This window comes from Podarcis tiliguerta, assembly GCF_965153285.1.
Source record: "Podarcis tiliguerta genome assembly, chromosome: 3".
Classification (NCBI taxonomy): Eukaryota; Metazoa; Chordata; class Lepidosauria; order Squamata; family Lacertidae; genus Podarcis; species Podarcis tiliguerta.
In genome coordinates this window covers 68,959,893-68,985,153 of record NC_139536.1, presented here as the reverse complement: position 1 = coordinate 68,985,153, position 25,261 = coordinate 68,959,893, and the positions used below count along the sequence as shown (strand labels likewise).

General features: G+C 39.9%; 1 protein-coding gene and 1 long non-coding RNA gene across 3 annotated transcripts in view; one reads left to right on the top strand and one right to left on the bottom strand.

Annotated features, from left to right (window-relative positions):
• REV3L (REV3 like, DNA directed polymerase zeta catalytic subunit) overlaps window positions 1–13,067 on the bottom strand; it is a 60,109-nt gene extending 47,042 nt beyond the window's left edge. Inside the window, exons 1-5 of the mRNA XM_083433662.1 lie at window positions 12,441–13,067; window positions 4,274–4,463; window positions 3,238–3,312; window positions 2,645–2,805; window positions 310–406 (exon numbers count right to left, since the gene is read on the bottom strand). Coding sequence (XP_083289788.1) covers window positions 310–406; window positions 2,645–2,805; window positions 3,238–3,312; window positions 4,274–4,463; window positions 12,441–12,579 — 662 coding nt within the window. The 5' untranslated portion in view covers window positions 12,580–13,067. The remainder of the gene's footprint in view (window positions 1–309; window positions 407–2,644; window positions 2,806–3,237; window positions 3,313–4,273; window positions 4,464–12,440) is intronic.
• Window positions 13,068–13,192: 125 nt separating this feature from the next.
• LOC310674496 lies at window positions 13,193–24,130 on the top strand. Of its 2 annotated transcripts, XR_014509614.1 has the most exons (3): window positions 13,193–13,319; window positions 17,698–23,568; window positions 23,704–24,130. It is a non-coding gene; the product is annotated as an uncharacterized lncRNA (long non-coding RNA). The 2 variants fall into 2 exon arrangements; XR_014509615.1 differs by having other exon boundaries at window positions 17,698–24,130.
• The last annotated feature ends 1,131 nt before the right edge of the window (window positions 24,131–25,261 follow it).

The following is a 25,261-nucleotide window of genomic DNA, read 5'->3' as shown; positions in this document are numbered from 1 at the left end:
CGGGGCAAATATTTCTTTTTCTCACATTTCATGTGTTAATTAGCTAACCAGTGCCTGGACATGTATACTTCCAACTATTTTTTTGTCAGTGGCCACTGTTAATAACATAATTATCAACAGCTATACTTTTAGCATTTCCTTTTCTTTTGACATTACTGTTTACAATATGCATATATTTCTGTACCTCAGGGTAACACTTCAAGCCTCTGATGAAGTGGAATGCAGTCCATGAAAGCTTATGCCATAACTATTTTTTAGACTAAGTGGTCTCAAGACTATTTAGAGAGATATATATTCAGAGATGCTAACCTTGGTATTTGATTGTTTTCCCATTGAAGAAGGGTTTTGGTAGCAGAATGTCCTGACAAACTGTATTTATAAGATCCACTTTCTTCTAATACATCACCTACAAACAGATAACAGTAGATAAGCTTTCAGGTACTGTGAACTATTATTACTCTAAACATTTTATATTGAAAGTAATTTTTGTTGTTGTTTCTTTAACAAAACATTCATATTCCACTTGCATTGTGAATAAAGTCAGAATCCTATAACAAAAATAAATGCAAAATCAGTTTAAGAAAGGGTGCTTGAGAAAATACAGGAGTATCAGTAGGTATATGACTCTGAATACCAGCTGCTGGGGAAACAAGCGGGGAAACTATTATTATGCTCAGGTCCTGCTTGTGGGCTTCTCATAGGCATCTGGTTGGCCACTGTGATAACAGGATGCTGGAATAGATGGGCCTTTGCTCTGATCCAGCAGGATATGTCTTATGTTCTTAAAACTCTAATCCCATTTGTTTGCCCTGTGACCTTTTCAGATTCAGAGAACATTGGGCGTAGCATAAGTAGAAGAGAACCTACTAATACTTTCCAACAAAGTTTGAGCTTCTAGGGCCTTAGCTTTTATTTGCTTGGGTCACATATTTTATTTGCTCTCAATACTCTGTTCCACAGATTGGTCCCTAACCAAATGCCCATTAGTATAACTCAACTGTCCTCTCACAACAGTAGAGCCAGACATTTCTGTCAGAGAACTTGAAGCGGTCGCAATCTAGCAGTTGGGGTAAATTTTATATTTCTGAGGTTTTAAGTATCTGAGGTTTAATTTGTTTTTAAATGTTTATTTTTATTGTTGTAAGATGCTTTGAGATTTCGATAGTGAAAAGCAGGGTGTAATTTTTTTAAAAAAATAAGTAAAATAAATAAGGGCTAAACCTGCTCTCCCAGTGTTGAAAAGTAGTGTCACGGTAGAGAGTCAAAGATAATTATTGACATTCATGGAAGGAGGAGCTTGAGAAATGTTAACAAGGTCCTACAGAGGAAAGGGGAAATGTCTGTGTACACACATTGCCTCAATCATATACAGTTTCATTATCAGTGGTGTGAAGGCCCAGGGCGTAAATGGGACTCCCCACATTTTTCCAGTTTTTGCTGGTTTGTTTCTGGAAAGTGGGAGAAACAAGGCAGAAGGAAAGTTGCCACTGTGCAAACTCAGAAGTGGAGCTGATACAGCACTCCTGCCAGTGCATTGCACAACACTAACTTTCCAAATATCTGGCTTCTCCCAGTCAGGGAGTAAGCACTGCCACTACACCCAACTGTCTGCTACTGCCTATGACAGATTCCCTAAAGCAGAGGCTCCCCCATATATATGCACTAAATGCTTTTTTGCCTGCTGGCTATGTTCCTGGAGCTGGGGTGGTGAGGATGTACAAAGAATGTGTCAGCATCTGTGGTAGGGCTGACAGGAGTGTTCCAGCTTCCTCCTCATGTATTCAGTTAATGCATGAGATGGTTGTTGTCTTATCAGCCTTACAACAAATGTAGGGCAGCTGTACGATCTAAATAGCACAACTTTGTGAATAAGCATAGAAAATTACTAGCCTGAAAACAGAATTAATAGTCTGCTGAATCATCCCACTGCATTCCTTTTTAATGTATTTTACTTCTTTTTCACATGTAATAAACATAAACTAAAATAATCTAAAATACAATAAACAACAATGATAGCAGCTAGTCTGTCATTTATTGTGAAAAGTGTAACAGCATCTTAAAGTTGGAACCACTACTTAGAACCGATTTATAATGCCTATTTAAAGCCTCTAATCCAATAGGTCTCTACCAGTGTTTCCATAGGTTTGGGGAGGTCGTCTCGATTGATCATCACATCTCATATGGGAGCATTTCTATGCTAGGTGTGGAGGAGGGAGCATCTCTCCTCTAGCTGCCTACCTGGTGTCTATCCTAGGCACAGAGGAAAAATGAAGCAATTCACCATATTCAGCTGCATGGAATTCCTTGTCATCTATGACTGCTGGCTAATGCTTAAATTGGAAGCTGCAGTAGTTCCAATGTAGCTCTGTATATGCCAGCTAACTTCCTATCATCACAAAAATAACCCTAAGAGAACCCCAAGCTGAATAAATTGTCTCTAAATGTGGGAAAGTACTGTGTTTCTTTCCTCAATTCAAACTACATCTCTACACATTACATGGTATACCAACAGTGAAGAATAGTATGGAAAATACATCATTTATTAGAAAGGCAGAATCAATTATCATATCTTGTGTCACACAAAGTCTATTCCAGAGATTTGTCAAAAACTGCTAAATAATATTTATGAATTGGAATTGCATACCTTTTTTCTTCGCCTTTCTAAACTTGACAGCAGCCAGGTTTATTAGATTCATTCCATACAAGTTGTAATCTATAAAGAGCTGGAGGAGGTAGGGAATATGAGCTTCATGAGGTTGATAGTTTTTATTCATTATGGCTCCACCTTGTAGAAGCTCACACACTCTAAAATGGGAAAAAGTTAGAAATGAAACGTATTACCATGTTATTTAAATATAATGCTGGTTTAAACATAGCGCTGGTTGAAATATAATGCTGATCAATACTGAAACACAAGCCAAAAGTACAAAATATACTTTTTCTAGCACACAGAATTATAGATAAACAGTGAAATTTTTAGGCACTAAAACCATGTTCCGAAGAGCCAATTTACATGTGTTATATTTGCAGGAGCAGATATTAAAAGCTGTTTGCATCTGTTTAAACCAGAAGTTCCCAAACTATGATCCAGGAGCCACCAGTGATCCACAGATTAGAATTAGAAGCAGCAGCTTCTAAATTGTCTTTAAAGGCAGCCGCTGGCAGAGTGCAATATTGAAAGGTAACAGGGAAAGTGTTATTTTCTAAAGTAGACACATCATATTTTTACTACATTACCTTTTCACCATAGCAGGATTATAAAGGTAGATCTTCATAAATTGTCTTTCTTTTTCATGGTAACCATAAAAAGGTCTGGAAAACAAATATTCAGTAAGGTGTAATTTTATTGTTTGTCCCATGATCTGTAAGCTGAACAACCCTATTACAGTAAATGGCAGTTCAGCACTTCAGACCTTCCACTAAGCTCCAGATTTGGATATCCTCTGTGCATCATAATTATGGTTGTTTGCTAGTCCTACATGAGGGGAATTTTATCATCCAAAAACTATGTAGTAAATGGACCAGAGTGAATCACAGGACTTGAAAGGTAAGACTTTGCTTACTAACACAATCCAAGATGGCTGTAAAACAAAGCTTTCACATATGGTTCTCAAACTATCCAGGAAATATTACAAAAGCTTACCAAAAATATAGTAAGTTAAAGAATATAGCACAAGTGTACTGGAAACCTGTGTAGTCAATATATTTAATTATTTTGTTTAATAAATTTATAGCCCACTTTAAAAAAAAATCTTCAGAGAAAGAAAAGTTGGGGTTGAACTAAACTCAGGACATCAAGTTTACATGGCATCAAAAGGGCAACTAAACTGGTGAGAGAGTGGGAATTGAAATGACTTACTCAAAGGGGGAAAGTTGTTCTCTTCTGTGTATAAGGATACTAACAAATATTGTGAACTCAAAGCCTTTGCAGAAGTATTTTTAATACACCTTTCTTCAAGTTACAAGAAGGGAGATTCTGACTAAACATTGGGAAGAACTTTCTGACAATAAGAATTGTTTGAGAGTGCAACATACTCCCCCAGGTGGTTGCCATCTGTCATGGATACTTTAGTTGAGAGTCCTGCATTTAAGGAGGTTGGACTAGATGTCTCTCAAAATCCCTTTCAACTCTACAATTCTATGATTCTAAATCCTTTATTAACTAACAGTGCTTTATAATCTGAATACCTTATAAGTGTCTTTAAATTTTGTCAACAGCAACTCACGCCCCACAACCCACCAAATTAAAAAGGGATAATAAAGTAATACTTACATTCCATATACTAGTGACACTTTGAATACATGCTGAACAGAAGAGGATGGATTTCCTAAAGCTACATTCAGTGCTCGGTCAATGCTGAATGCCAAATGACGCAGATAATGTTCTGCCAGCTGCCCATAACCATCATATGGCACATACAGGTAAGGAAAAATACCATGTAAATGGAGGCAAGTCTTCTGACCTAGAGAACCAGATACCAATATTTGAGAATCATAAAACTGGAAGATTCCAGAAAGTTGTCAAACTTATTTGCCAAAACAATTAATATGATTCACTAACTTTAAAGGCAAATAATAAAAAACCAAATTAATTCTATTGAAAGTAACCTTTAAACATAGATTCATGAGTATACGTGAGATATGAACACCTTAAACAAGGTGGATAGTTCATAGAAACAGGTTTACTGTGTGGCCTGTTTTTCATCAACTTTGAAGTCTACACAAAAGTATTTCTGTTTGTTTCTATGAAATTTCTAACAATGCAAAATTTACAATCCTTCTTATTCATCCTAACAGACCTAGAGAACCAAGCAAGGATGTCTACTGTCCCAAATCCTCTTTGCAAATGCAATAGAGGCATTAGTTCAAAAACATAAAGTGGCTCCTGGATTTCAAAGTATAAACACAAATGATATGAAATATTACCAATCAGTTTTTTTGCTGATTATGTGCTATTAACACTTTGAACTCCGTACTGACATTTTCAGCACTGAAGTCAATTAGACTGCTTCCATAAGATGGGTGGTTTAAAAATAATTATGCAACATTTGTTATCTTTTATATTAATTTATCACTTCTAGTGCAGAAGCACTTGCGAAAATCCATTTCATACTTGACTTTGAAATTCAGCAGCTTTCAATACATTGCTATCATTATAACTAAGATTATTTTACAAATAGGTGATAAACTTCGATCCCTTGTTAAAAGGCTTAAGGAAAGAAAAAAATGTGTGGAAAATATTGTCCTGACTGGGTAGGAATTCAACATGGCATAACTTTGGCCTGAGATTCAAGTGGCACCTTTTCTCAGTCAAGTTGTACTAGGAAACAGAGTAGCAGTCCATTCAATTAGACTGGGCCCTCACTTTTTTTTGCAGGGGAGGGGAACCAAATAATCATTATGCAAGGACTTAATCTTCAAAGTGTTCCTTGCAGCGCTTATGGAAATACAAAACTCAAAGGCTGGAAACATTTTCTACTTGAAGTGGTACCAGCAACTAGCCCTGGATGAAAAATTAATTCAGCAATGTAAACTAGTGAAGGAAGAATACAAAAACATGGCTTCTTGGCTATGTGGTCCCTGTTTATCTATGTTAATTCACAAGATGGAGAGATATGCTACTCTGATTGTTTTTGCAAACCATTTTGTGTGGCTATGGGTGGCATTATTTGGAGTAGACCAATGAAACTAATAGACCTTAGTCATATACAATACTTTTCAATGGCAGTACTATATATTTTAACTGTATAGGGAAAATACATGAATATAAGTTTATGCATTTTTATGCCATGTTATTTCAAAGGAAATTACCATATGTTCCTTATTAGGAAGCATTAAAATATTAAATAAAACATATATCCATAAACCTAATTAAAACAAAATTAGCCAGTCCAGAATAACAACAGAGTAGGTCAGGGAATTTCATATACAAAAAGACCTCATAGATACATACATAGAAAAATTATTGCTCATATACTCAATTTTCCTGTTTAATTCCATGACACTATCACAGATTTTGGAAAAATCCAAATTTGCAACCAGGCACCTGAGAATTCCCTCCCCACTGCAGGAAAATGTTACCATATGTGTGTGTACCAGTGAGTCTGTTCCTTCCTCCCATGGGACCAACTGATATAATCAGCTCCATGAGAATGAAAAAGGGATGGGGGCAGGGTTGTTTTTGTTTGTTTGCTTTACCTTATCTGCAGGTGAGTGGGTGGGAGAACTGTAAAATTGAACAATTCTAAAATTGTACACTGCATTGACAAAAAGGCAGTGAATGAATCCAATCAATCAAACTATAACCATTAAGATAAACATGTAAGACATGTTAGCAAAATAATAGGAATGACCTGAAATCACAAGTTTTTAAAGCATTTCCTTGTTGTGGCTGCTACTTGGTATCAAGGGATCCTTTTTTTCCTAAGTAAACAGCAATTATAGTAGTACTCCCTGTAGGGCTGGGGGTGGGAATATCTGAGGTGCTAACAGTTTTGATTCTCTACTAAACTATAATCCAGAGTTTTATATGTATAGCTGAAAACCATGACTGGAGTGAGGAATCAGTATTTTTTGGTGCAGCAGCTTGTAGAAACAAAGAGGCAAATAAAAATTCAGTGTAAGATTTGGAGAAGTTTCAAAAAAAAATCTTGACCACAGAATCAAGAATCAGGCCATTCACACTGCTTAAACAAGGAGGGAGGGAGGAGGAGAGAGAGGGAATTGACCTCTTATATACTACCCAAACTTCGAGTGAAGGCAAGTTAGCAATGTAACAAAAAATAAATAAAACTCCTTTGGCATGTGGCTGCAGTTTGGTAAAAGCAAAGGATAGCATTCTACCAATTTAGTGGGGTTTTTTTGCCATGCATGGGATTTATACATAGGCCAAATGACTGATAATAAAATGCAAGCCAAGGATAAAGCAAATACTGACTATAGTACCACTTTCTCGAGAATTTAAAACTACTTTTCTCTACTTGTTTATTTCTTATTATAAATTATGAAACTGGAATACACATTTCCATTACAAGCTAGTTAATCTTTTTTACTTTCTTATTGTATGAAAATAGTATTAAATCAGTAAAAGCAACACCAAGGGCTACTTCTATATTATACAGCAGTAAATTTATGTTTACCAGCATGTGTACAAGGGTGGGAGGAGAGACCAGCTGAGGCCAACTTCAGCTCCCTGGCGTATACAGCCATATCATATGTACAGTAGAAGTATACATTTGCTACAAACACTCATTACATTTTTAGATGTACATGTAAAATGCTTTACATACACATGCAAACATATAATTGGTGCAGCAATGTATTTGATGCTCATGTTTCCATTATTTCGTTGTGTCCAATATAACACAGTAATCCTGGAAAGAAAATCTTTTCTCCTACGTAAATGAACACTTCAGCATTTACCTGATTTTTCCAAAATCAATGAAAATTCCAACACTAATATATTTGTTTTTCATTAAAACATGTTTCAAATTATATATATATATATATATATATATATATATATATTCAACTGGCTTTAAAGTGGGTACTGGGCAAGCATTTCTGAAGAGGGATTCAACAACTGGAATGCCACTGCCCAAAACGCGCACCCTCCAGGAACCACCAGTTGCATATCATTTGGTGAGGGCACCAGGAAAAGGTCCTTCAGAATCTGGCTAAGTATATATGGGAGGAGATAATTCAGGTCACCTTGCCATAGCTATTTAGAACTTTAAAGGTTAAATCAGCACTTTGAATTATTATTATTAAAATTTCTGTGCCTCCCTGGGAAGAGCATTCCACAAACGGGGAGCCACTGCAGAAAAGGCCTGTTCTCATGTTGATGCCCTACAGACCTCTCATGGAGGCACACGAAAAAGGGCCTTAGATGATGATTGAATTGGACCTGGAAACAGAGTTGAAGTCAGGGCAAATGAAGAAGTACTGATGTAATTCGGTCATGTTAACCAGTCTCTGTTAAAAACCTTACTGCCTGGTTTGGAGGCACCTTAATTTTTCAGACCATTTTCAATGGCAGTTCCACATATAAGACAATACAGTAATCCAAGACATGTATTCCCCTTTACTAGCTATTGCACTGGATTAGTCATGGAATATGTGACACAGTTCTTATCCCCATCTTCCCCTGATACAGTGGATCTTCAAGAAAATAAGTCCCTTTACTTTATTGATCCTGCTGTGCAGGGAGGGCAGCAGCCGATAGAACAAAATTCCCTCTTAACCAGGATTGTTGTTTGTCTCAGTACCTCAGAGCAGCTACCTTTGCCATTCTCACCCTACTGCTACTAGAAGGCGTTTGTTGCTAATGTGTCAAGTGCTATACAGGACATAAAAAAGTTTTATGCTCTTTGCACTGTACAGGTGTCTAGACTACAGGCATAGTGAATAGCATAAGGTCAGAGAGAAGTATGCAGACAAGGACAACCAAGATGATCAAGGGTCTGGAAACCAAGCCTTATGAGGAACACTTGAAGGAGCTGGGTACCTTTAGCCCATAAAAGAAGAGACTGAGAGGAGATATGATAGCCATCTGGTTTACTGCAATGCACTTGTGCTCAGTCTAGCAGCTGCACTTGTGGGGATTCACCTGTGTTCAATCTAGGGGCTGCAGTTAGTGCAGAATGCTGCAGCACAGTTGCTAACAGGAGTGAGACCTTCTTCTGTTCTGTGACCTGGGTGTTCATTTGCTACTGGGCCAAGTTTATGGATTTACTATTACAGTGGTACCTCGGGCTAAGTACTTAATTTGTTCCAGAGGTCCGTTCTTAACCTGAAACTGTTCTTAACCTGAAGCACCACTTTAGTTAATGGGGCCTCCTGCTGCTGCCGCGCTGCCGGAGCCAGATTTCTGTTCTTATTCTGAAGAAAAGTTCTTAACCTGAAGCCAATCGGAAGCCGCACCTTGGTTTCTGAATGTTCTGGAAGTCGAAGAGACTTCTGGAACGAATTCCGTTTGACTTCCAAGGTATGACTGTAATTGTTTTTAGCAATAATTTTAATGTTTTATTTTATATTTTGTAAACTACTTTGAGCTTTCTTTGTTTTCAACCATCAAACAGTATATTTATATTTTATAACAACATATATAAAATAAAATAAAAATCTGAAGTATGGTGGGATAAAGAACCCTTTTAGTGGATGTGCCTCAGCTTGAAAATATTCTCCCCAGAAAGTTTCACCTAGTGCCCATTTTGATGTCTTTCTAGCAGCAGCCAAAGGCCCTTTTATATTTTAGGCCTTACATTGTTTTTGAGCTAAAATCTTGCTGAAGAATTTGCCTTTGCAAAGAATATACACGTAGTAGGGACATTCAATAGCTATTTGGTATTCTCCTCATTACTCCCCATTAGAGGTTAGCTCATTTTCCTGTTAAAGGCAATAAAGTTGTCAAATGGAAACTTTCCAGTGTCAGTCTGCATACAAAATTAAGAAGCAACCATGATAATACTTATGTCCAGCCTGTTCACATGGTTGGCTGCTCATTTTCTTTCCCATCCAGAGAAAATACAAATGCTCCCCAACCAATGAAATGCACAAGATTCAATAATGCAAACAATGTATTTACAAAAATTCAAATTGAGTAGTTCATGTATATATCCCTTATCCGGCTATGATCACTCTAGTATTATATTATGCAATATATTGATTGCTTCACTGTGAGGTTGCATGCTACATCCCGCAGAAAATTAGTTGCTATGTAGAGGATTCCATAAAGAAACTGGTACTGCAGTTCTTTAAATGACCACTGGCCTAAAACCAGGCAGGGAAAATTTTGTAAATTGGAAGAGCTGCCCCCCCCCATCAGCAATGCCTTACAAAGGCTAGCCAACAGAAACTAGTAAAAAAAAAGTTGTGGGTTGATGTATTTTGAGGGACTCACTTGTAAGAATACTCTGGTCACTGTTGTCATGTTGGATCTTATGCAAGTCATGGGAACAGTAAATTGATGAGGCATGAAACTTTGATAACAATGCATTAGCTGTAGATTTTTAAATCTTCTTCTTTGGTGATCACTCATAGCCGAGTAAGATGGTCTTCCAAAGACAAGATTACAATAGCACAGCTATATAATACAGGTATACTGAGGCATGGTACAATGACAAAATAGTAACTTGACAATTTTTGTACTGCCAGATATGCAGTCATTATGTGAAAATTCTGTTCAATTTCAGTGAGACTTCCAGTCCATTCTTATGCAGATTTACTGAAAGAAACTTCCACTGAATTCACTTTGAATATTATTTGGCTTATTCCCAAGTAAGATTGTATAGCAGGCAGCTTTAAGGATGTTGAGAAGCGCTGCTCAAATCTTTTTCCATTCTGTAGCTCTCTCAAGGAGATGTATCAGGCTAATCTTTAAACTTTTTAGAAGCAAAGAACACCTTATTCCACAGGCCATTTAAAAGTGCATACCATGTTATCAGGGAATTTTATTCAATTACTCTTTATGCTACATTGTGCAGGAGGAGGGACTTTGCCGTAGTATGTTCCATTGTCATACAGGGATGGACAATTTTTATCTTGGCTTGTTGTCAGCCCTCACTTGTGGTTGCCTCCCTTCTCTCATGCCCTGTGGCATATGCAGAAAACTCTGGGATAACAGAAATGTGCTTTCTGGGCATTCCTAGAAGACACTGAAGTACTGTCCCCCCCCCTTTTGTAAAAGTCCAGTGGGAAGGAAATAAAATATCCTCTCCATCTCACAAGTTTCCCATGAATTATAGAGAATCCAGTAGAAAAGGAGGGTGTTTTTTATGTATTTTGTTGGGCTTACACAGGACATATATTGCTTCTCCTCCCCATTCTCTGCACTGGGTATGCAGGGATGTTCACTGCTGCTGTGGATGGGTGTGTAAAAATTTCCAAAAGTAAACATAATAATTGATCACAGTACTCAGGGCAGGGGGGAGAGCCACACTTGCTAAACAAGAAGCTACATTTAATGCATAAAAACCATGCTGCTTCCACAGCTTCCTTCGTACTTATGAATTATGAAAACAATTACCAAGTTTACATAACTCAAATATTCTCCCTTCATATAATTAGTCTGAAAACGAATTCAAAAAAAGTAGGTGAAAATAACATGTGATGTATTAACTTCTGCCAATAATATGTAGGATACTAAACACAAGCAAAGAATCGTAGAAAAGCTATTAATGTTTTACACTAGCATATCTTGTCAACCTACTTCCTTGTTATTCATTACAATATTTGGCCTAAGTCTGAACTATTGTGTCATTTTCCTGTGTTAAGTCCAGTCTTTCACCATGCAATCAATATCACTGTGTGGTATCATCAATATATACGTGGCCCAGCTGAAACACAAACTGTGTAGTTGTCCAGGTGGCTTTACGACTACCAAAGGTTTATATAACATCAGCTAAAACTGGTTTGTTAAAACAGTAATGGGAAATTATTATTATTATTTAAAAAACCCAATAACAGTGGTTAGCTTGACTGGTGGAGCAGGAATATGACAGAGAAAAATGAAAAGAACAGAATGTAGTAATATATGGATATTAACAAGGAATTTTGAAAGGAAAACCAGTTTTAGAAATTTTCTGAGGGATTAGAATAGTACTCCTGCAGTGGAGACAACAGCTCTTGTTTACCACCGCAGCGAATTTATGAAGTTTGCAGACTGACAATTTAAAGGCCATGGGTTGAAAATGTCCCTGTTATGGATGCTTAATGAAACCTTCATGAAATAAGAACACGCTCAGGAACTTCCTACATGTGGTGTGGAAATTTTACAGCTGAGGAGGTTATGCTTTAAAACAGACAACAATAAAAACCCTCCCAATATGAGTTGTTGCTCAGCACTGCCACTAGTATGAAATAGCCCTGTTTATACAGCTGCATTTCATTACGGCTTATAATATTTGTAATACACGGGGGCGGGAGGGGAGCGAATCCATCCACTTCCAGCAGCACAAGCACAGGATACACTGGCAGTGCACCCGAGACACACCAGAAGCAAGTAGAGCGCCCTCCACCCTCCGACCACCTCCCATCCGTGCAACTGTCAGGGGTCAGCGGCGCGGTCCCTACAAGGGAAGGAGGCGCTCTCCCGGCGTTGCCTGCGTGCCATAGCGAACACAATAATACACAGACACACCGCGGCGGGGGCTGCTTGCCGCCGCCGCCGCCACCAGGCGGGGCCCCGGCCATGGGCGACTTCACTCAACCGCAGCGGCCAAAGGGGTGGCGGCAGGTAGGTGAGGCACCCGCTGCAGCGCGCCAACACCGCAGGGAGGAAAGGCAGCGCCTGTCACTCAGCCAGTCACAAAAAGGAGAGGCAGCCCCGAGAAAAGGGCTGCTGCGCTCGCAGGATTCCCGAGCCGCGAATGGTTTCTCAATGGGGCGGAGGAGGGGGAACCTGCTGCACCCCCGACTGGGCGGTTCTCTCTCTTTCTTACCTGCCGGGGTGGCTCCGAAGACTCTCACGACGGGCACCTTCTTGACGGGCGCCTCTCTGAAGTGGGACTGGCAGGGGTCCAGGCCGGGCAGAGGGCTGCTCATGTAGTAGTCGGCGGTCACGACCCTCACTGAGAACATGTTCGCCACTGCGGGGGGAGGCGCCCCTGAGGGCGACCGTTGGGCGCACCGCGAGGCTGGGGTGCACCGCCCCCCACCCCGCACTTACGCCTCCTCAGGCGGCGGCGGCGGCTGCTGCTGCCACCCCGCCGCAGCTCGAACGCAGCCCCCTCCCTCTCACCCGCCCGCCGCGCGCGCTTCCTCGTGCGCATGGACGAGCGGGCGGAGCACTCATGGGAGGGGGGGAAGGAGGGGCCCGACGTGTGTGTGCGCGCGCACGCTCCAGCCCTCAGGCGACAGCAGCGGCGGCGGCAAGCCCGGGCAAAGCTCGCCCCAGCCAAGCCGATTGTGTACACCTCACATGGTCAGAAGCCGCCCTCCCTCTCCACTGGAGCTCCTCAGCAGTAGTTCCTTGGCTGCAGCTGTTGTTGCCATGATGATGATGTCACGGACCCAACCACCGCCGTTGGGTGACGGAAGGGGTGTGTTGGCGGTGCCGACCCAGAAGCGCAGCAAGGGCGGGCTGTTGCTTTCTTTTCCCCACCCACCTCCAGCTTTAGCGCGAGAGTTTGGTTTCTACTTAGTGTGAGGAGGCATCGGTGGCTCGGCTTTCGGCCGGGCTGGCCTGGGTGGGAATGAGAGAAGCCTGGGGAATGCCGAATCGTGGATGGGCGGGGCAGCTTCGGGGCTTGGATGGGGGCTGCTCGTGATCAGGGTCCATGTTTGGCCGCCATTTCGGAAACGCTTGTCTGTAGGAAAAGGTGAGTCTTTGGGGCGCTTCAGAGGACAAGAGGGGTGATGAAAGGGGAATCTCGGGTGCCGGTAACATTTATAGGGCGCAGACATAAATGGGGAGGGGGGCGAAGAGAAAGGCCCTTCTATGGTAACGTCTCCTCTGCGCGCGCGCTTCTCGCGCGGGGGGCGGTGCGGAAGAGAGAAAGATGAATGAAGCGCGGGACTCTGCTTATAAAAGGGCGGTTGCCGCTGCGCGTGTTCCCGATTGGGCGGGGCGGGGCTACTCTCGTGCTCTGCGGAAGTGGAAACCGCCGTGCTCTTCCCTTTGCCCCGCCCGTTGCCGCAGGTGAGCAGCTCAGAACTGCTTTCGCAGGAGCCCCTGTATGAAGGCTAAAGCCGGGCGCTGTTGAGCAAAGGGCCTTCGGTAGAAGGGGCTTTGCTCCTACTATTGCGTAGCGATATGTTTTACACACACACACAGCCCTCACCCTCAAGCTTGGGGATGTATATGTGGGTCAAAACTTGAAATACCTGGAACGTCATGTCTGATACCTGTTGCACTCTGATCCCCCTCCTGCCCTTCCTTTGAGACGAAACTTTGGGACTCTAGCCATTATTCAAACCTGAAAGCCAGAATAGAATGTATTAATCATTCCCCCTCCATCCAGATAACTCAGTGTTCAGTGGAGTGAATGACAAATGGAAAGCGTTGCTGCACTTGGCCAGTTAATAATGTTAACCCTTTTGTTTCTCCAGTCACAATAATATAGTGGTACCTCGGGTTACATATGCTTCAGGTTACAGACTCCGCTAACCCAGAAATATTACCTTGGGTTAAGAACTTTGTTTCAGGATGAGAACAGAAATCATGCTCCAGCGGCAGCAGGAGGCACCATTACCTAAAGTGGTGCTTCAGGTTAAGAAAAGTTTCAGGTTAAGAATGGACCTCCGGAATGAATTACCGTAAGTTCTTAACCCGAGGTACCACTGTAATCAGTTTGTCTGGAAACCAGCAATATCTGTCAGGTTGTGTTTATAGTCTACTTTCCCTTCCAGCACAGACCTCAGAAATGACCCGAGCTTAACCAAAGGAGAGCAACGCTATTCTATAAGGATACAAGCACCACATCTTATGTGTTTCTGCAGTTTAGGTTATGCTGCAAGTATATTAAAACGAACGCTTTATCTAGTAAAGATAATAGTGCTAAATTATTTGACACCAATAGGCCAGTCTGTTGTACACAATTTGAAGCTTACTGCTTTGCAAGCTTAAGCTGTTGCACTGCTTTGGACATTATAGAGGTTTATAACATAGGTAATGTAAAGAATGTGGATTGTGTACTTGTTCCCTTTCATATTTGTGGTCCTTCAGTGAAAGAGATTCAAGTCACATAAAGTATTTCCCCCACATGTATAAATAAGTTAGGAAGATGTAGGGATAGCCACTACAGTTGGACCTTGGGTTAAGTACTTAATTCGTTCTGGAGGTCCGTACTTAACCTGAAACTGTTCTTAACCTGAAGGACCACTTTAGCTAATGGGGCCTCCCGCTGCCGTCGCCGCACCGCCGCCGCACGATTTCTGTTCTCATCCTGAAGTAAAGTTCCGAGGTACTATTTCTGGGTTAGCGGAGTCTGTAACCTGAAGCGTATGTAACCCGAGGTACCACTGTATTTGATGGTTTTAAAAGGGGATAAGAACAATTTACAGAGACCAGGTCTATCAATAGCTATTAATCATACTGGCTATGTGAAACCTTCAGATTCTGCTTGAAAGAGTTATGGCCTTTTTGATTTCCTTGAGCTATTTTGTCAGCCACTGTAATCGATGGACAAGCACACTTACCTACTGTTACCACATGCTTAGTTTTGTTGGTGCCCTTTTGGTCATTAGTTTGTCACATAGATAAGCCAACTGTGGGCTCTTGTGATTTGCAATGATATAATAGACCTGCCAAACCTAGTAGGGGTTCTCAGCAGTGCAGTAGCATCAGTTGGGCCCATTTACTGGACTATGCTACTGGTCACCCAAGATAAGAAGCACACACACAATATTCACTGTTAATATGATCAGATATGTATGTATGTATGTATGTATGTATCAGATACTTATAACTCATAAGTATGAGTTATGCTGGGTTGGTAGGACATGTGACCAAGCTGAACAGAGTTTCACATAATGGGTAAGTGTCCCTGCGGAATGCCTCTTTTTCAGGACTTAGGCCAACCTCAAATCAGATTTCTCTAACAGGAACCTAAGAGTAGAAATTCAGGGAATAGTAAGCATAAAATGGTTGCTAAATTTCTGCTGGTTTCTTGTATACTGGCTTACATTGTGTCAGTTATAATCTTCCCATCTGAAGAAGAAGAGTCATAGTTCAGTGGTATAGTGGAAAGAAAAGAGGGGAACAAATTGCTGCTTGTGGGGGAATGGTTCCTTCTTAAGCAGTGCAGACTTTGGAAATGTTCCATGAAAGTTTTCTAAATGTTCCAAGCCACTGCTATAAAGAGGAATGTGGAGGGAAGGAATTCCAGGAACAGACCTTGTTGATAGGCATACTTTGCTGTCTTCACTTTTTCTTGAGAAGCTCTCTGCGGGTTAAGTAAGGCATGCAACAAAACATTATTCAGTTCCCCCACCCACCCACAGATAAGTTCAATATTTCAACAGTAAAAAAATCTACCAAAATATTAATCAATTCATCTGCAGTGTTTGCCGCAGCTGTGAATCAAAGGTTGGATGGTGAGGTTAGAAAGCAGAAAGTGTACAACTAATGGTAATAACAGCTTAGGAGAAAGTGACAAGAAGAGCTGAGAATGGAGAGGGTTTTATTTTTCAGCTGCTCTTGCCTGGTTTCCCAGTTGCTTGAGGAGCAATATGAGTGGGGCAAGCCAACCAACAACCATGAAACCATGGTTAGAAAACTGTCAGACAAAATGCTAAACTATAGTTAAAGTCAGCAACAAACCATGGCTTTTTTGTTAACAGACCATAGTAAAGTGCTTGACTGAAGTCACATGTAATGTTAAACTGTGGTTTGATACGATGTGCAAACCAGGTCAAGAGTTGATATTGAGTTAGGTGGACCAGTGGTCTGACTCTGTGTACGTCAGTTTCCTAAGAGATAACTAAGGGTCAGTTCTGAAAATATAGGGGAATTTCTCCCCCCTCTCCTTTTTTGTCCAGTACAGATAACCTGTGACTTATGTTCATTTAACACATGCAAGTTCAAGTTTACACATTTGGCTCAAAAAAATTAAAGGGGAATAGGTGTCCAGCAATCCTACCCACCAATGCACTCACCTTGAGAGAGTGTTCAGAGGGGGCAGTTGGAGAGTGTGAGCAACCTTGCAGACAGTGTGGAGGGGAAAAGTGTGAGCTGCTTTTGGAGAGTGTGCAGAGGTGCAGGGAGACACCAATTGTCTGTTTCTGTATTTATCTTCTTGAACAGATGTGTTCAAATCCTGTTTAGAGCTGAAACATATTGTCTGGTAAATTGTCACTCAAATTATTTTAATGTTAAAAAAAATCATTGTCGACATACACCTCTGAAGTTCGTAGAGTGTGCACAAACACTTATTATGAACATTGTTGAAGCTCGTTAGCCACTGTTAAAATAGAAATTTCACAGGGAAAAGAAGATACTTACCATATTATGCAATATCCAAAGGCCCTAATCAGATTTCATGTTGAAATGAGGAATTTCTGCCCTTTGCCCTTCAGAACTTCTGACATCTGTTGCTAAGCAACATTTACATTCCTCAGTAATCAGCTACAAATTTGAATAAATAATTGGTACCAAATAAAATTAAACAGCTCTGCCTAAATGCATGTATTGAGTCATTTCTTAGTCACCTATCTGTCCCAAATTGCCTTCTGAGTTGTACATATTAAAAACAAAATAGCATGACACTAAAAAACTTGGGTAAAAAGTTAAAAACAAACCATAACTCCACAAAGCAACAATGGTGCAAATAAATTACACCATTACACAAAATTAATTTAGTTAAAATCAATCTAGCTAAATTTTTAAATATAATGAAGCTGGAATCAACAGAACATTGTTTTGTGAGGAATCATTTCCCCCCTGTCTGCAAAAAGTAAAGAGGACAGGGATAGCATTAATTTCTCAATATTAACTGATAAGCCAAAGTCATCAAAGTTTGAAACAAATGTGATAGATGGACCCTGTTCTGTTAATTTCTGTCAGATTTTATTATGTTTAAAAATACAATTTAAAAGTGTGTGTGTATATGTATATATAATAGAGCAATCTTTTTCATATAAAGTTACTGTCTTCACTTTGTTTATGAAATAAATACTCTTTTAATGGATTTTTAAAAGTTAAGTTAAAAAATAGGGATGCAAAGAAGTAAAAACGATATTTCTTTCTAATGTTTTCAGGTCCGGGTTCATCTTTCTCATCAAATATACTAGTGAGGCTCCTTCCAAGGAATCACAGGACCATTTAAAGGAAGATAGAAGCATGTCAAAGAATGAAAGTAGTTTTTTTTCCACCAACTATTTAACATTTCTTATATAGGCTCATCTGAATTAGTAGCTATGAGTGTACTGGTAGAGTGTGCTTCATTGAAAATTAAGCATGTGTCTGTGAATGATACTCAAAGCAATAGAATTTCAAGTTATGGTTAAGTCTTGTGGATTGTCGTGTAAGATTGATGCTTAATTATCTATGGTTTGCGCTTATGGAAAGGAATAATAATATTAGTTTTGAAAAGACCACCAGGAATGCAAACAAAAAATTTGCTGTTTTAATAGCTGGCTCTGCAATGGCTCTATTGTGTGTGTGTGAACATTTAACAACTATAGCTTGATTGGTGGTTCTGATTAACTTCAGTTTTGTGATGGTACTTTTCATGTCTATTAGTGGTAGCAGCGGCAGAACTAGTTTTTTCCCCAGGCCCTGCATGCTCATATGTTCTGCTACTCCCCATTCATAGTAAGTCCAACAGCTGGAATTGGTTTGCATTCAGTGACTTGGGATGCAGTACATAGTTGTGAACTCCATGTCACAACAGCGTAGAAAGTGATATTTGGAATAGAGAAATAGCAGAATTTGTGAAAAACAGTGGGCAAACAAATTTTTAGCTACTGCTAGTTTTTTTCTAGTATAAAGTATTTGATTGTTTTGCAGGTCCTGATAATGAACATGTAATTTCTACTGCAGCTCTGTTTGCCGGTGGAAAATGTATGAAAGGATTTTTTTTGAAACAATCTGTGTTATGTCCAGCAACCCTGAGCATGGAAAAGCTGTCAACCTTGAATATTTCAGTTGTTTCAACAAGTAAAATATTTAATAAATGAGGTCAGTTTTTTTCTAGAGAAAACATGACAAAATTCTATTTTGTTTATTGAATTAAATAAATGAGCAGTTACTTGTGTTTTCAGCTGCTTTGAATGCTGAGGACCTTGCATGATCCCACAGTGCTGTGGAATCTGCAGGAACAGATCATCTCAGTCTAAGCAGACATTGTGATGAGTTCTTATCTTTCTGTTCTTAGTACTTTTGCCTCAAGCCTGCAATGGCTTTCTTGAAATTGGCATCACAGTGCAGATTCACATTTCATTTACTGCTCATTTTCAGCTTTTGCAAAATGGTTCTCACTTTCTCTCATATGTTTTATTAGGTTGCTTTTCTTATATCTTAATTTTCCTAGATGCATCTTTTCTCGTTAGCTCTTGCTTATGTTTTAAGCGAAAGTAGGATCCCTTTCTTAGAGTGTACTGCTGCAAAATAACTGTTAGCTTTTTCAAATCACTCAACTTGTAGGACTTCTGTTTACAGTAAATGGGAAATATGCAAGATCAGTCCTCTGAATACAGGGCTGTAAATGATAAAATTATGCCTAGTGTGAGTTTCAGTAGTGTCCCTCAAATTGTGCTGTTTATTCTGCAGTTAACTGTTAATCTTTGCTATGTTCTAATGTAAGCATTCTATTTATCTTGAGGGTAACATTTAAAATGCTACGGAGAATGCTGATGTGCCTTTCCGTATATTCTGATTGAATAAATAGCAGACCACAATCACCCTTTTAATATATTTATTGAGCTACATTTAAAATTCAGTAGAAGAAAACAGAATTGTTTATTAATATGTGATTGGAAAATGGATTTACCTGTTCTTTCATTTGTCATGTTAGATCAGCTGTGTGGAACCTTTTGCCCTCCAGATGTTCCTGAACTACAACTCCCATTAGCATCAGCTGGCCAGGAATGATGGAAGTTTTAGTTCAGCAGCATCTGGAGGACCAAATGTTCTGCACTCTTGGAATACGTAGTATGTATTTATTGTTTAGTTTTGATTTGTATTTGTGGCAAGGCTATATCATTGTAGTTGTTTGATTTCCTTTTTATGCGTGCTTTTGATATTTAACAAAATGGATACTTGTAAAAAAATGTTACAGTTAACCATAGCTTACTGACTCCACAATATTTATATAAGTATCTCTTTACAGAATGAAATATAATTTCTTGAAGTATGGAACCCTAGCATCTCAAACTAAATGGAGAGCTAAGATCATTTCAGTTCTGCTAATGAGCAAACAAGAACATGGCTTCTCAGTTAACAGGCCAAATGCAAATCCGTTCCTCTCTGCTTGTATGTCCTCACTTGAACTTGATCCTCACAGATCTGTAAACGATTATAACTCTTGCTATAACTAGACCAATATGAGTGACTATTTTTAGAACAGACTCCTTATTTAGCCCACATAGAACAGAAAGGATTGTTTTCCACAGCTCAGTGAAAAAAGTATAGCTTTTCCAAATGTAACATTAAATATTGTATAACTTCTGCAAAAGTAGAGCCTTACTTCATGAAGCCATGGTGTAATTAATTCCAGATGTGATACTGTACTTCTTTGGAACCATACCAGGGCAAAATCTGGCCCTCAGCTAGTTAGCTACTTATATGCAGTCAAAAAAACAAAACAAAAACACAATTAACTGCACAATCTTGCACATGACTACTCAGGAGTAAGCCACATTGAGTTTAATAGGACTTATTCCCACATGAGTAGGCATAGAATGGCAGCCTAAGAGAAGTATTGTAGTGCTAGAAATAATACTTAATAAGCAGCTAGGTCTCTAACTTCATATGTGGATTTCTAAAACAAAGGAACACAAGCTATTTTATCACCAGATCAGACTATTTGTCCATCCTTGCCCATTGTCTGCTTTGTCAATGACTCTTCTGTGTCTGAGGGCACTTCCAAATTTACTATTTCCAGGTCAGATTCTGTCACATACTGGCAAATTCAGGTTGCTCAGTCATAGTTGTGCAACAAACTTGCTTCCTCAAAAGATCACACTTCTTGTGATAAGGAAAGTGATTGGAAATGCACTAGAAAGTGTGAGATAACACCGCTTTGATGCAATGTCATCTAACCACCTCACAAACAAATCAGAATGAATGCTCCTTCAATAGCCAAATGCCATCTAATTTCCCTGGGGGGAAATCACGAATGCTCAATAAATGGGTCACCTGGGGGGGACCTGAGGTAATCTTTCACATCACTTGCTATTGGAGATAACAGGAACCAGAGTTAAATGTCAGTAATGTTATTTCCTCAGCTTTGGTCAGTGATTTAAAGCAGAGCTATGTGTTGTTCAACTGTGGTATCCTATTTTATACTTCAGATTATGTTATTGAGTAAAACAGTTTTTCCACAACATGGGGGAGGGGGAGAGGATATGCTCCCCTAAAGGCCACCCCCTATGTGGCAGTAATACTTTCATACATTGGAACTAGCAGGTGAACAGCAAATTGTGATTTGTACATTTTCTTAAGTTGTAGTATATGTTGTGTAATAGACTTGATAGGATTTGGTGAGGCCAAGGTTTTAGAATTTAGATGGGGAGTACATTAGCTTTTTTGTGCATCTTCATTCTGGTTGAGAAAAGGAAGAATTCTCCAAATGACTTTGGCTCTCTGTGATCAGCTTGTTATGCATCCAGTGATGCCTGTGAGATTTAGTGTTTTATCTGCTAGGATTTCCACTGGCAACTGAGAAAACTCATTATGCACATTTATCACATGATCCACTTCATTAGACAAATAGATCTGGGAGAATAAGCTCTCCTCCTAGAAGACTCTTCAGAGGCTCCCACACAAACTGTTTACTGATGGATAGGCTTCTTTGGTCAGAAAACAATGCATTTCTTTGTAGTGAAGTGAATGATTCAGGAAGTTCATTCTCCCCTATCCTTATTCAGAAGCTCAGAGAGGAAGCACGGAAAGGAACATAGTCTCAATGAAGCTACAGAGAACCTTTAGTAATAAAGTGTAAATCAATGCACAGTTAGCTGTCAGCTAAAGCCTTCACATTTGTACTGTGTACAATGTACTGTGTACCATGTACAGTACGTTGTATTGCATGGACACTGTGTCCATGTGTTAGCTGGGCTTGATAAAAATGTGTTTCTTACATGCCTAGACATGAGCCCACTCACATTATTATTAGTGGGAGTGGTGTAGCAACTAAAACAGCTAGACTGTTAAACTGATTTATATGCAATATTATGTTTGGGCACTGTTTGTGAAATTAACTTTGATTTTGATACATTTAGAGAATTTAGGAACATAGGACACTATGGAGTCAGTCCATTGGCATATTTAGCTCGGTACTGTCTCCACTGATAGATACCAGCTTTCCAGAGTTTTGTGACAGGAGTCTTTCCTAGCCCTAGGTGTAGATACAAAGCAGGAGCTGCACCTCTGAGCAACAATCCTTTTATGAGCTTCCCTTCTGCTGGTAGGCCCTTATCTGTGCTGATAAACTAAGCTGTATAGCTGCTGCTTGACTGTACAAATATTATTTTAATGGAACAGGTGTGGCTATGCTGAAATTCATGAGCTTTGTGTGTTTTTAAAAAAAGTGCAATGAAGGACTAGAAATCAATTAAAAGGCTTTTAGGACACAAGCACACTGAGGAACTTGTCTTTGCTTCTTCCGCTCTTCCTTTTCAGATAAAGGGAAGCTCGCCAAAGCAACTGGCAAGGACCCTTTTCAGGATTCAGCAGCATCCTACATTCATTGTACAGAATTGGAGCTGTGGGCATAAATAGAAGCATTTCTGAAGCCTGATTACATAAGGCCTGAAATATAAGCTCATTGCCCTCCTTTTCTATCTAAATACAAGTGGCAGCACTACACTATAGGGACCCCAAGGTAAGGGTTCCCTATTTTTCTGATCCAGGTCTCTAAACAGCAGAACAAAACAACCCAAGGCCAATTCTTGATTAGGACAAGGAACAATCTTTAAATAAACAAATACCCTTTGCCTGATTATCAGAAAGAACACAAACAGAGCTGCTTTAGTAAGCCCTGCCCACTGGCATTTCTTTGAGTACGTGACTGTTTTCTTTCAAGTCTAAGTCAAACCTACTCTGTCCCTTCAGTGATAGGATAGCTCCAAGAGGCTAGTTTCTGCCTGTTACCATGGTAAACTTGTTGTACAAGGATATGCAGCTTTGTTTCTTTAAAAATCCAGGTATTCACCCAAGCTTCATTAATGTGGACAAGTGATAAATTATAGTAATTATCTTTCCCTTTCAGCAGCCTGTCTCGCTTGTGTGTCACAGAGCTACAAACTATTTCTCCCTTTGAACTTTACAGAGGTTAGTAGCAGTCATTCCTGATTCCTGCTGCACCCCCAGCCCTGGTAACTTGAGATAAGGGATGCTAGGCCTTTAACAACAGGCCTTTTCAATTAAACAACTCTTTTGGGCAAAGCTCTCTTGTTTATCTTACTGCGCATGTAGTAATAGGTTTTGGCTTTCTTGTTTAAATGGTGCCAAAAAGAACCTAAAAGCGAGGGAGTAATTTTGTGTGTGTTTGCTAATGGAAGCTTCTCTTATTGGGCTAGCAGCACAATAGCAAGTGGGGAGGGGCTGCTGTGGTTAACACACACCCTCCTATTGGCCACAATTCTCTTAACCCCATCCTGCACAGTTGCTGTTGTTAAGAGTAAAAACAGGCATGTTAAGTGCATTTAACCTCACATTTGTTTTGGCTCTTCAGAGTGGCAAATGGGCAGTTCTTGGGATGGTCATTGGCATGCACACGGGGTACACCCAGACACATCCTAATGTTTCAAAAAGAGAAGGATCATAGTGAGGAGGAGAGGGTATGGAGCAGCAACCTGGCTCTGTCAGTTGCCATAACCTGTGGGAAAGTGGCGGAGGGAGGAGAGACAAAAGTAGGAGAAAGGAGGAGGAAAACAGACAGAGAGAGATACAGGCAGAATAACAAGGCTAGAATGGATCTGCAGCTCCTGCCTGTGTATGTCTCTGGAAGTGGCAGTGGCAGTGGGGTGATTGGCTCCTCCTGTACTGCCGCCACTGGAGCCAATCACCCCACTGCCGTTTCCAGAGTCAAATGCAGGCAGAAGCTGCAGATCCATTCCAGCCCTTTCCTTCTGCCTGCATCTCTGTCTTGTGGCTTTGTCCAAGCTCCGCTCACCCCATTTTGTAGAGAGAAATCTGTTGGAGTGAGGGGCTGCTTTTGTGGCATGCAAGCAAGGAGATGGAGGAGGATTCATCTTGCCCTTTGCTTCGTCAGTTAATTGCAGTAATGTGATTGAGCAATTTAAGTCCATAACACCTGGTGAGAGATCGTCTCATTCTTTAGGACAGAAAGAAAGACGCCATATGTTTTGGCTGGTTTAGGTTAGCTCCTTATCTGGTTAAAGATAAAAATCATGAACATGGACTGTTTGTATATGCCTGTTTATCTACAGGAAAAAAAATAATGTATTTTGTGTCTCATTTTTTAAGTTTGCATTTTTAAAATAAAGTTTAGTTAATTTTTAAAAACGTTTCAGTTTCTTTAGTTTCCTTGGATAAAAACAATCTCATTTATGATTGTGTATGAGTATGCATTCAATAAATTTTCACCTTAAAAGAAAATTCCCCTGGGTGCACACTAATGAAATGTTCGGTTCATGCCTATAGGTACAGTGCAGCACTACAATGGATCATGGGACTAATAGGGTACTTGTACCTTTTTGGAAGTTTCCTGTCAGCTGCATCTCCATGTGAAATCTAAGGACTGATGCAGAGATGCAGCTGCACTGGCGCGGCCCCCACTTGCAATGCTCCCATCCTATTCAGAGCAGTTTTTAAAACAAAAACCTATAAAGCACACTGTATTGTATTTTTAAGGTGCCAAAGACATGCTTAACTGTATGAATACACTATGTCCCTAACATTTTAATAAAATGTGCCCAAAATGTATGGGTGTTTAGGGGTCTGAAGAGAACAATGAAATTGGCATTCAATTTGGAGTTAGAGGTTTGTGTGTGCGTCAGCTGAAATACTGTTTTGAGAGGGGAAACTGCACTGCATTAGCTCCTATATAAATCCAATTACTCTTGGTGGGTGGTGGGGGAAGACACATTCTCTCATTCTAAACATGCTCTTGTGGCAACTTTCTACCTTCATGATTACCCCAGATCAATAATTTCTGCTAGGTAAGAATGGCAGCCTTAATGTACTCATTAATTAACTGAGCGCTTATCTCATTTGTTATGTTGTTATTTACATGGAAAAATAATGGATTTGGGCAGCAAATATATGGTAATATTTCTTCAACTCCTGGCATGTTCTGAGACTCATTTTCATGATCTATACTATCGGGCCTCCTTTTCCCTTTCACACTAGTTTTAATTAAGTCAAACCAGCAGTAAACTTTTTCCAACCTATTCTGTGTTCAGCTTTATTCAGAATGAAGTTCTGTCAGCTTCAGTTGAACTTACTTCCCAATATGCCGTAGGTTACAGTCTAAGGGCAGAACTACTCAGAATGCTAAATCAGTCATAGGTGGTGTTTATTTATTTATATTTGTAATGAGCAATAGTTATGGAACCCTGAGTTTGATCAGTACCACAACACACAGGGAGGTGAGCTTTAAGCCTTATCATCCCAGTTGCAATCCTGTAAAAAAAA